Source organism: Homalodisca vitripennis, chromosome X (genome assembly GCF_021130785.1).
Source record: "Homalodisca vitripennis isolate AUS2020 chromosome X, UT_GWSS_2.1, whole genome shotgun sequence".
NCBI lineage: Eukaryota > Metazoa > Arthropoda > Insecta > Hemiptera > Cicadellidae > Homalodisca > Homalodisca vitripennis.
Genome location: NC_060215.1, coordinates 20,059,631 through 20,073,183, shown reverse-complemented (window position 1 = coordinate 20,073,183; position 13,553 = coordinate 20,059,631). Strand labels below are relative to the sequence as shown.

At 33.9% G+C, this 13,553-nt stretch overlaps 1 protein-coding gene across 1 annotated transcript in view; it reads left to right on the top strand.

Moving 5' to 3' along the window:
* LOC124369385 overlaps positions 1-4,705 on the top strand; it is a 153,383-nt gene extending 148,678 nt beyond the window's left edge. The window contains exon 13 of the mRNA XM_046827384.1: positions 4,115-4,705. Within this exon, the coding sequence (XP_046683340.1) occupies positions 4,115-4,523 (409 nt within the window). The 3' untranslated portion in view covers positions 4,524-4,705. The remainder of the gene's footprint in view (positions 1-4,114) is intronic.
* The last annotated feature ends 8,848 nt before the right edge of the window (positions 4,706-13,553 follow it).

Sequence of the window (13,553 nt, the reverse complement as noted above, 5' to 3'; positions counted from 1 at the left end):
AGTATAAGCATTACAGTGGCTTATTACATGACTGTTTACTTATGTGATTAGGAGAAAGTATGTACTTAGCAATTTAAAAAAATGTAATAGGGATTAAAGCTTTCAAAAAAATACGCTAACTATTTCGAGAATGACTAGGCCCATCAATCTACACATTTTTTTATTTAGAACTTAGATTCTGGTTTATGGAACACCTTGGATTGAATTGGCAAAGGTGTACTCCCTTTTGGATCTAAACCGCTTCTCAAAAATACAAAAATATCAGCTTCACGATGTAATTGGTTAGTAATCATCCAGATGGATGAATGTTTTAATCAATTCAGAAAACATTATGGAGTTTAAATAAGGTGACATAACCTAGACATAACAGCGTCTATATACATTTCGAGGAGGAATGTATATAGATTGCTGTGTGAGCGGTGATGACAAGCTGGTAACTAGTTTTACTGATTGATTTTACTCAGTGTTACTGATTTTTTTTATCACTGAATGATGGCAAATGTCTGGAAAATCCTGTTCCCTTCACAATACGTCCATCGTCAAAAACAAACTTCGAACAAAGAAAGTTGGTAACGGGTGCAAGGAACACTTACATGGTTTTCAGGAACGACATTCTTTCTCACTGCAATCCACAGTATCGTCAGTATAATCTCGGCTAATAGGTATTTGCCCCCCAGTCGAAGGTACATGTCGTGGTTCGTCAAATTTATTTATGATCAGTTAAAATTCTAAGAATTACGTATAACAAACACCCAAAACCAGTGAAAGAATTATTCTATCGAAGCCCATGAGGACGCCAACTCTATGAGGTTTATGATTTCTCATATTGATATCTTTAGAGGCATTTATCAAAATGGATGTTTGTTATCATTATGTTTGTTTCTTGTGCAGGTGTGTATGGGTGAACCTACGGTAACCATTTCCAAACAATAAATGACTCTTTGATACTTTCTCATAAAATTCTATTGTCTCCAATATGCAGACAGTTACTCGTATTATAACCAGAACACAGCCTAGGATTCTATTCTATAGATAGTTTATGGTAAATCTTAAGGTATGCAAGTTTCACAAATCTTAACCATTCTTGAATATCCTTAAGTACAAAATGTTCAGCTTTGTGAGTCTTAAATTCTTGTCGATAGTTAATAGTCTTGAACAAATATGACGCCATATAATATACAGCTTCTCCCAGAATTTTCTACCAACAATTTCAGATATTATTCCTGGACCAAAGACAAATCAAAATATAATATTTATACTTCAAAAATCTCAATAATTACAGCCACCATTTCTTTCACTTAACAATTTTTAATTTGAGAACATCTTGTAAAAATTAAAATTTAGTATTTAGCTTTATAACCTGAAGAGAAAAGTGAGGTTTTTTAAAAACATTTTAAACTTAAAATCTGCGAGTAGATCAGTATGTTTTATTTATTGTTAGACACTTAAATTACAAATCCAAATATATATTTTTAATGGAAATTTATTCATAAATAAGCAAGATAATTCATATTTACAAATCTGAGTACCCAACAATATTAACTTTTATTTTGTGACAGCTTTGCTAGTGAGCCCCAAAATCAGCTGATTAAATTTTAGCTGCTTTAATAAGCTCTCTAAATAAAACGTAATAGCTGTAAATCTTTTGCCATGTGTAGTATTTAAATAGATATTTATGTTTAAAGATTGTAGAGGTAGCCATTTTGAAAATGAAGCTAATATTTGTTGAAATTTGGTCTTTAGGTTATACAACAATATAAAAAATTTAAATTTATCATAACAAGCCAAAGTAACTAATGTTAAAAACATACCTTGTATAAGTATGGACGAATGAACAAAATCTAATAATTAGACTTAGTATAATATAGTATTTATTAAAATCGTGTGTTTTTACAGATTAAAAACTTAATATTAGTCAGCATTTTAAAACTTTTGGTATGCTAATGGTCATAATTTATGCAAACGTGGTTCAAGAAGAGAAATTGATAAAATAAACAGTGTGGCTCACAAACCATCCACATAAAAAGAAACAAGTCGAGAGCAAAACGCGGGTCTTGTTTATACCACTGGTCCTAGCCTGGAGCTGTCACCACATTGTCCGTATTGTTATCTTTGTGTGTCGTTTTCATTCCACGTTCAAACTCTCCACATCGTTTCAAGCTCTTGTTTACCAGCATAACTCGAAACTTTATTATTTCAGCCCGTTGTAAAGTTGTAGCACTATTTCATTCAAACATATTCATGCATCATTCAAACTCATACATAATATTCATTCCTCTATTTAATTCAGAGTTTTGAATAGTTAAGTTGTGTAATAAACACTACGTGACGCAATGTAAGACTTGTCACCTAGTACAATAATAATATGTTCTGGTGATTTTAATCTTTATCAATGTTATGAGATATGTTTAATAAAGATAGTAATGTTAAACGGGAGTTATTGATTTATTTGAACAAGGTGTTGAAATACATCACTGTGTTAATAGAATTGTTTTATGTTTAAGTTAAATTCACATCATTTCCTGTTTATCATTCCTGTTAAATCAATTTTTTTATTATGTGCATGTTTTATAGTTAGTGAAGTTGACACAACATAGTGGTTGTGATTCCTGACTTACACGTGTCACAACGCTCTGGAATGATTTGTTTATTTTTAGTTATGTGTTAGTTTAATTATTTACCTGAAGAAGAGATCAGATTGCAGATCTCGAAACGTAGTGTTACTGATTTGTTATTGATCACTGAACGATTGCGAATGTCCGGAAAATCCTGTTTCCTTCACAATCCTTCCATCGCCAAAAACAAAGTTGAAAAAATCCATAAAAGGTACACTAGGAACACGATTATCCGGAGTACGGATATCCAATGTTCCGAGTTATCCGAGGTTCATTTATAGAATAAGACGTAGTGCTGCATATACTATTACGCTATTAGCTTGCTTTCAGTTAAGAATAGGTTACATTCTCAGTGTAACGTTGTGTTTAGTAGCAAACGTTAACTCGTTGTAGTACACAAGGTTTTTTACGCCCTGCACCTTATGCGAAATAGGCTTGGTCCCACCAACTAAGGATACTCGTGTCACTAGTGTATCATTTACAAATACAGATGAGTAGATCCGTATAGTTTCAAAATTACATCCATCAGTATGAGAGTTTATATTATTCAATTCAATTCAATTCTTATTACTGCATAAGGTACACAGAATAGATCGCAATCGTCAATATAGAATAAATCAAAATCAAATTTTATAGTACTGAAAAGAAAGATATAAGCACACAAAAACAATCATTTACATTAAAATTTAAAAGCCACTGTCAGAGATGAATAATCATTTACATTATAAAATGCCTTTACTATTAAGTAACTCATCAGGTTTCCTTTAAAAATTGTCTCCTCACAAAAATCTTTCAAATTTTGAAAGAGAGCATTATAAAAAATGACACCCACGTGCATCACCCTAGTCTCGTGCAGGGACAAACGATGTGACGGAGTATGAAGCCAAGTGCCGTGCCTTGTCGGGTAGGCATGAGTGCTTCCTACTGACGGAATTTGACACAGATGCTTCCTCACATACATCACAACTCTAAAAATGTAAAGGGATTTCATTGTTAGAATGTTGATATTCCTAAATAAACCTCGGCATGAATGAAGATTTGAGACCCTGCATATGATCCGTACAGCTCTCTTTTGGACCAAAAATGCATGTTCTGCAAGAGAGGCACCACCCCAAACGTCAATTCCATACGCCAACAACGAAGCGAATCACTCGTAGTAAGCAGTCACCAACCCATATCTGTCCATAAATGTACTCAGAGTTCGCAATGCGAAACACGCTTGACTCAGTTTACCACACAACCCAGATACATGAGTAGGCCACTGCAATCTACTATCGATGGTTACACCCAGGAAACACGTAGATTGAGACGGTTGTAGTGAAGTTTTAATTATGTAAACCAACAAATCAGAGTGTTGTTTATTTTTTGTTAGAAACTGAATAAATGTGGATTTCTAAGCATTCAACATTAGGTTATTTTTCGACAGCCAACTGGCAATATTTTTTATACTTGAATGTACCCTGTGACTTCCTCTCTGCAGTGTCTCGTGCTCTGTGTAGGTGTTACGTGGGTAGCGCGGACAGAGACCAATGGAGGCCCTGCAGTGAGCACTACTTCCCGTACTTCCCCAACGTGCAGGACCGCCCCATGCACTGGCCAGTGGCGTACCTCCACCGCGAGGGGCCTCCGAACATGACGATCCCCCAACACCAGCCCTCAATCGTGGACAACTTCCTGCAGACTCTCCGTGAGACCGAGAACCAGCTCTTCGGGCCCGTCTCCCAGAAAGTTAACAACTCTGTGCCTGAGTTCCAAGTGGTAGAGTTGAAGACGGAGCAGCCTAAAGACTCCCAAGAGGAAGGAAACGCCATGGCTAAGCTCTGGACTTGGGGACAATCAAAGTACAACGGGACCAATCAAGGAACTGTAACCAAAGTCGAAGTGAACAGTAACAATTCTACAAGTTAGAGTCTATTCCATCTAGTCGCTGTCATTCACTAGATTCAAGACACTGACGCAGTGCGTTCTACATAATGTTACGTCATAACAGTAAAGCTGAATAGAACACTAGAGCCCGAAAATTACTCTATAAACCTTACTTATCTCACTAATTTAAGAACAATCAAAATGTCGCGACTTTGAACTTCCCATATGCGAGATCTCTTTAATACAAATAGGTTTTATTAACCTTTAGTTGTATATTTTGTGCATTAATTCGAAAAGCATATAGCATTTAAATATTATAGCAACGAAATAAAACAGCAGAAATAAAAAATATTTAAAATTCAACTAAGACTGTCATAACTCGTTAGTGTAGAGTTAATCAATTTAGTAGTTCATTATATACTTTTTTATAAATTTCTGTCAAGCCTTGTAATAGTATCTAAATGCTTTTATTAAACCAGATTAACATTTCTTATAATATAATACATAAACTGAGTTTGTCTTCTCGAAGTTTCTTAATTTTGAGTTGGGTGAATTTATATCCAACTCCTACATTTTGTGTTTGTAGCCCTAATTATATAAAAAACTGTGATTTTAGGACTTCTATCGTTTTATTCGATTAATTTATTTCTCAATAATATGAATAAAAATGTGTAGTTTATTTATATTGTATATTAAATTATAATTATTTAAATTAAGGTTATTTTAGGTTGGCTTATTTAATTTATTGAGGTGAGAACATCATCCACTGATGTCACAAAGTTGAGTACCTACAACGATACAATATAAATTATACAATGTATTATGTATATGATTTCCATGTTACGTTACACATTTGTAGCTTACGAAACTGTGAGTAGGTATATCTAATGCTTCCTAGAATTATGTGCAATAAATAGTGTTTACATTTTTTTGAATAGTTTTATATTCATAGGTACGGACTTTTTTACCATCAATATGTCAAGTATTCTGTTTTATTCTTGTAATTTTTAATTATTGTAAGATATAAATAAATATTATATTTATAAAATATGTCTTTTTATTATTTTTAAGGTATTGCAACCATTTCAATACAAAATTTCTGAACGGCAGCAAAGTTCAGTCTGAACGGTCAATCTCCCTTCCTATCTATTCCATCGTCAGAAAAAAGTGTTGATTATTTGTAGAGGATTCGTAGTAAAAATAATCTATCTATAAAGATAAATTTTCAAAGAATTTGGGTTGATTATGATAAAAAAATACAGCAAAACAGAAATAAATAGTTTAATGTAAGAAATTATTTCTAAATATAGTACTGGAGCCCAAGGGTACTCAAGAACAGAAAAACGTACAGTGGGATGAATCAGAGTATTTTATATTTGAATTCACTGAGAATGAGAACGATTTTTACAGTCAGATATTCCTGGGGAAATTTACCATCTTTACCCAAACTCCAAAGATAGCAGAACGTTCCTTTACTAACGCAGGATAGTTAAACGTCACGTATCCAGCAGTTTCCTCCTGCTCATTATATAATCTATAGAGTGTACCCATGCTCTCTCAGGTTTATCAGACGCTCTAGGCGACGACAAAGCGACCCGAACCGGAAAAGGACTAAAAATACCGCCGAATCGCGAGGATTTGAAGAAACCTTAGAATAGGACCCCTGAGAATAGCTTTTTGGTGTTCAGAGAGAAGCCAACGTTAGAACGCGAAGCCTAATTATACTGTACACAAAGAGCGCGTCTGCCGAGTTAACATCGTCATCAAGTGTCATTAAGAGAGGTAAAAGATAGTTGCGGGGATACAGCGTAGTGGCCTGATCGCATCGGATCATTTTCTACCAATCAGGATGCGTCATTAAAGGACGATTAGTCTCACATCTGTTTAGAGGTCAGAACATCAAACAATATAGGAGAAATCCGAGGAAACTTTGTGGTTTGGCCGACTCAATTCCATTTTTGGGAAGGATTAGGTCGTAAAAGGAAGCGAGCTCAGGATGTGTTAATGGCTTGCGATGAGTATGAGAACTTTCGGAAGGAAATGAAGAGTACGTTAAGAGAAAAGGTTTTGCAAGTAAAAAGAAAAAGAAGAAAAGGCAACTATGGTGGTCACTGAACATTTTTTCGAGTGCTTTAAGAGGCTAGTGAGGAAACTGGCAAAGAGGAACAGATATGAAGACCGAGGACGTAATGCATTGATTAACGGATATAGTTGCAAGATCTTAGGCAGGAAGGAGGATAAGTACTGCCATTTGTTTGACCAAGGATTTGGAGACAAGATAAAACTCATACGAAGAAGGACCAGGCCGATGTTATGAATGAGTGTATTGCATGGGTGGTTTTGTTTAGGATATTATGAGCAGTCTCTTTATTGTGATTTCTTTTCTGGAAAGGAGGAGTCAATTTTATAGAATGGAAGATCTAAAAACATTCAGTGACGAAGACGTTAAAAACGAACTCTTTGCATCACGACAAAATCAGGGACACCTGGACTACAAAAGAGGGTTTTCTGGTTTATCAAGTGTAATCTAGACGAAGAGGTGTTCTCATTGTCTTATCAGGTGTACAACAGAAATCCTCAGACGGACATGGACTCCAGATTCCAGGAGTGACAGTGTCAAATCTCAGACGCTGCACTAAGCAAGGGTGAAATGGAGGTAACTTTGCTAAGCATTGAATCAGCCTTCACTCCATAGCTCTGTTATGAGCAAAAAAGATAAGGAATGGACATTTTGTTTCGTAATTTACCAGCGTTTGATGTCAAAATGAAATTACTAGTTTTTATACTTTATTTGTAAATCTTTTAACATTTCCCTTCAACAGCAATAAAATACAGTTTTAACAGTTATTACAAGTATTGCCGGTTTTTGATTTAGACACAATTGTAAACCAATAGTACAGCTTAAAAATGTACACTTCCTTGGAATATAAGAATAATAATATCTTTATTCATAAAAATGTTACGTACATATTTTTAAAAAGGTACAAGAATTTTAAAGTAATAATTAAAGAAGCAACTTTAACTATATTTAACACTTAATATTAAATTTCAATATACAACTTGCATGATGACTCTTACATCAAAATGAACTAAAATTAACAAAGAGGAAACACTTTACTTATATGATCATACTAACAAATATTTTAATTAAACACACTTTTTGAATATACAGGGCCTCTAAAGGCAAAGCCTTTGCAGAGGTTCCTTCATGCTAAATTAAATTCGTGATAGCTCAGATAAAATGTTTTCAGTTAATTTTGATTTTGATATTTTACTCTTGTAGGGATTTTCAGGAAGTATAGTTTAGCAGTTTTAAAGCAGTCTTAACTTTTAAACTGTAAAAGTATTTTATGATATTAGGCAAGTTTATAAGTTTCATCCTCTTGAGGAAAATATGTAAGAAAATGCGCATATTTATATCATAATTCGCATACTACTTGCGTGCGAAACACTCATGAATTTGTAAACTCGTAATTACTCTGGAAATCTGTGTTTCTTTTGACATATTAAATAATCCAGTGTCGACTGGATGTACGTCTTCTTGTTACAGACACTGAAATACAGCTTGGAATTTAATTATCCAGTTTACAAGCAAACAGTGTTATTGTACAATAGTAAACGTTTCAGCCTTCAAGTAGAAAGATATTGTCCCTTGTAATATAAGCACAAGTTACGAATTCAACGTATGTCCATATTTTGGTTGCACAATTCTTTGAGAAATTATCATGTTTGTCGTCGATATAACTGATTTTTTTTGTAAGAAAATATTTCTATTACCTGCAGTCAATAAAGTGGAATGTTTAAATTGCGACTTTTCACAGGTTTTCAGCCGCAATTAAAGAAAACGATTAAGAAGTTTCGTTTCCACCAAAGTGATAAGCTCAAAAAACTCGTACATAAACCACAGAGCTACGGATTATTGCACACTCTTTAATTAAAAATTCAGTAAAATATTTTCAAATAATTATGAGGGGAGTTTTGGGAAAAACAGTTTAGTTTATTATTTAAGGACAATTTGTTCTCTTACAGTTGAAACACCTTACAAGGAACATCGTGTACATACAAATACGTACGTTCGTATGGACATTTGGAATCGCGTGTTGCAGCACGAACATTTCCACTTTGAACTGAAACACATTTGTTTATACTTTCACGTGACTGTTATATATGCTTATTATGGAAAAAACGAATGAAGTCATCAAAAAGCATCCTGCCTTTAACAAATTAGCAGACGCCAATCGCCTCTTTGTCAGTGTTGTGTAGGGCACTTCCTCACTTTCGTGTGACAGTCTAATGTAATAGGATACAAAACTCCGATTTTCTTATGTAATTTTTAAATGGTAATTATTTTCGAAAACAAACCTCACCAACATGTTTCTGTCGACCAGAGCTTTAAAGCAATGTACCGTATATTGAAGGCTAGCATTTGAACACAAACGAGATTTGAACTCCGGATTTGGAACACCAGGTTGTTTTGATTTGATAAAAATATTTTAAATAGTTTTCCTGTACGTGTTTTAATGGGGGTTTTCTTTGTTTTATATATATATATATATATATATATATATATATATATATATATATATATATATAATAGTTCTCCTAATATATATTTAGGACACCTTAGCTGACACACCATGTATAAGTAAATGGTATGATATTCAATATTTTGGAGAACAGTAATAGCAATGTTACGGTGGCAGCTTAAGTTTTATTGATTAATTAATATATTTTAACACTTGTAGATCCATCGCAATAATACTGTTTTAAACTGGGTTTTTATGCCGAGTGCCCTACAAACGTATCTACAATTATACAATTTTTCCTCATCAACGAGTTCTGGCCAATGGCGCAATGTAGGGTGGGTACATCAGCTATCGCGAGATAACAAGATCAAGCAACGTCGAGCGTGGCTGCTGCTTGGATGGGTGACCGCTGAGCGATCCTGACCTTGCAAGCAGCCCGCCTGCCCGGCCTGGTGGTGGTTCGGAAGCCACCTTTAAGCCGTTGGTCCCCATGTTAATTATGTTAATTGTTAGATAGAGCTTCTTAGCCCTAACTTCGGCTGGTAAAATATAATATTTTCTCTTACCCACGATAAGCTAAGGTGTCCACCTTAGTAACATCCAATCCCGGTAAGATGAAATGTGTTCCGATTCTGTAATCTAGAATGGATTTATTAGTTTTTGAAACCTACACATAGCCACTTGATTTAATATATGTGATTTATGAGAAGGGCCAATTTTTATCTTTTGTATAATCATAACTTGGGATTATTGTGCATGGATGCTCATTTTACGTTAGGAGGAACTCTGGCCTTTGCGTCATCTGATCAGTGAGATTTAGGATTCTGAAGAAGCCGATGTGCTACGAACCCCACCGACATAACGTGTGGTGGGCGGCAGTAATAAACCCGCGATGTATTTCAAACAGCTACTGTGAGGTAAGGTCGACGCGAAGTGAATGTATTTTTAACTCTGCCTTGAAACTAGAAAGACTTGGCCGGTGAATTCCCAGTCCCAAAATGAGGTTGGTGAGGCAGTTGCAGCCCAGTTTTACCGGTGTATTCCCAATCCTCAGTTGGAGTTGAAGATATGATTGACCTCTTTTTTGCTGTATTTCATATTTAATGTGAAACTTTTCTTCGTAAAGAACAGAATATATAACGTTCTCCTTTATAACTTTATTTATTCCCTACACGGTACGGACCTGTGTTGGGATTTTATAAGACACTAAGGATGCTTTATATATCAATGTTACCTATCTATGAAAACTTTATTTAAATAATGCTATGAAGTTTCTGTCTTTTTTTGGGGAAACAACCAATGTATAGTTTGGAACTAAGATTAAATCGCTTTGGGTATTTGCTTCTTCTTTAGGATTGTGATTTTACTCATTTTCAGCACTTTCATCTTCCAATTATGTAGCGAAAGATTAGAGTATAATTGTTAATTTATACCATCGTATTGTTTTCTAATTAAACTCCATTTAATTTTAGCCATACCTAGTTATTTCCCTACTCTTATGATCCTAATTACTTCCTTCAATAGATATTTTCATAAATGTCCTTTTTGGAATTAGATAAACTTCTAATTTACTTATGTAATTATGTTTTTATAAGCACATTTCTATATTATAATTATTATAATGAACGGGACTGGAGTGTACGTTCTTTAAGTAAACGTTCTATAAAGAATATTTCAAGAAAGGAGACAAAACCCCAGAGGCTATAACTGTAACGCTGTCTGTGAGGATGGATTTTAATAAATTAACATTACAGTTCTGTAGAGAAACCATTAACTTAAGATAGTGGGTGGTTCTTAGGCGTGAAGAACAAAGGTATTAAAAAACTTTATTTGTAAAAAAATACTATTTATCGTAGAGACCCATGGATACAGCCAAAATCTGTCAAGGAATGACCTCCTGGATCACCCGCAAAGTTTGATCCTAAACATATTGGACATATAGGTATACATACCATGGGTTGGTGTATTGGGTATACATATATGTATTTTGGTGTGTATGTATGTGTGTGACACACACTTGAGTGTAAAACCATTAGGTCTCACTTTCCTAAAACATAACAAATACATATATTATAAACTTTCTTGAATGTTTAAAAAGTTTGAACACGCAAACCATAATAAACCCAAGAAAATGTATATAAACTCAGCTAAATGTATTTGTTGTTAGTGTTGTAAAGAAACATTTTATTGAACATTTTGATTACGTTTAAGACTCTGTTTATTGAAACAACATGATCGAGAACAGTTAAGAAATTATTCAAAGCCAAATAGTCGGAGAAGTTTCTTATTGGTTGTTTGTTGTCCAAGGCGTAACTTTATGAAACAAACTTTCCTATTTATCTTCGCAATTGAAGTAAGAAACACGCCACCCACGATTGTCGCGAATCTAGGTCAAAACAACTGTCCACTCATGACTGACTAATAACTTTGCCTCATAACTCAGATATCATCATCAGTCGATTTATGAGGCAGTGGCCACCACTGCCAGGTAACTTATCTTATGCTGACTTGCTTTTAAAACAGTGAGTCATACATTCTTGAAACTCTTTTCTTATTGGAAATTATATATCAATTTAAAACAAACTCTCCAATAATATAAGTTTTTTCATTTCTGTGAGGCATTTCGTACTCAATGAGAACATCTCCGGACCCAAATAACTATCATTGAGTACGAAATGCCTCACAGAAATAAAAAACTTATATTATTAGAGAGTTTGTTTTAAATTAATATAACAGTGAGTCATATTATCCGCACCTTAGATCAATTTCCCGTGGTCTACAACTGAATTCAGTTAGGATAAATAAATAAAGAAAAGAAGATGCCCAAGTATAGAACCCTGAGGGACACTATGGACCTATTTTGGTTCAAACAAAGATTGAAATTTGTACGCATTGATCTAGATATCTTAAAATAAGGGAAGCGATTCAATTATAAATGAGGTAGACCCTCTTTCTCAAATTGATGCAACACTGTCTTAGGGAGGACATAGTCACAAGATTCAGGAATGTCTAGAAATATCTCACCCTTTCAAGTCATCGTCGGCAATGTCTGAAAGGTCGTCACTTCGCTAATTGTGAATACATTTCTCTCAAACCGAGGAGTCATGGCTCTATATTCAAAGTATAGTTATTTTACAGAAAACTAAAAATGTTTTATAAAAAAATTTCCAAATCTTTTTATAAATACAGAAAGAATAGAGATTGGGCGGTAATTGCTTGTGAGGCTAGGGTCTTGCTTTTTAAAAATTGTAGTTACTCAAAAGGGATGCGATAGGTCCTGTTTTAAATGAAAAGTTTGAACGATTTTGTGAGTGGTTTTAATATGTGCCTGAATTATGTCACCTTTATATTGTATGTAGTCTTTATGGCACCCAATTTCTACTCATCCACAAGAGCCAATATTTGCTGGTTCTCAATCTTTCTTATAAAAGTTTGGGTACTATGAACAATAATGAGGTCATAGAATGTATTTACGGATTCTTTTGCCACTTACATTTGTTTTCAAGTAAAATTTCAATAATATTATAGGTTTGCAGTATTATAGGTATCACGATGTGTTAAATGAATTTATGAGCCTTTACTACATTTTCATTTTTTATTTGAAAGGCAATGTCTTTTAAATGATTCAGCCATTGTTATTAAACTTAAAATTATCAATTGCTAATGAAATGTTAAAATTGAATAATCATCACCTGTTACAAATTCGCTTTAAGACAAATCTAAGTTTGATTTTGTATGAAATGCAGTTGAAACCGTGTCCACCCAAATATGACATAATAAACGTTTCAAAACTATATAGTAGGTAATTGCGAATAACGTCTCATATATTATTATATGTTAAGGGATTAAACTTGTGGCAAAACTTTACTACATTGATGTGTTTGGCATAAGATATGTTAATGAACGTAAGAGCGGGTCAAAATCGTTGGCGTGGGTTGATGAGATTTCCGTAAACCTTTATCTTTAGCAGTTTTATGGTCCAATCTCAGGTTGAAGTATATTTTTGGATAACAATTGACTTTCATTGCTACTTTTGCTTCTACGTTTTACCTGCTGCTACTACATAAGAATTGCAAAATTATAAATCGTATCTAAAACTTGTTAAGAACTCTGAATATTAACTTATTTATGGAGTTCAGTACGGGAGGAGAGAAAAAGTGTAACTTCCTAGGCTACAAAAGTCAAATGAACCTAATTTAACTCTGTACTAAAATTACTCTACTCAGAATCTTGTACTTTATACATCTTATATCAACGTTAAGGCTTATATGGAACATTGGGATTTAAATTTATGTATTTGTATATTCTAAAAGTGCGAATGGAATATTTGTCAAGTATATAGATGTAATGACTATTTTTAATTTTAATAATATTAGGAATGACTTTTACAAAAGATGGACGTGTAGGTGTAGGGGTATTATATCTTACTACAGGTGTTAACATTTATATCTAGTCGACACCGTCTGAACTCAAAACGAGGTCTCAAGAGTCCCTCTTTAAAGATAAAGGAGGCATGTATTGCATATATTATTGTACTCGTATCTTG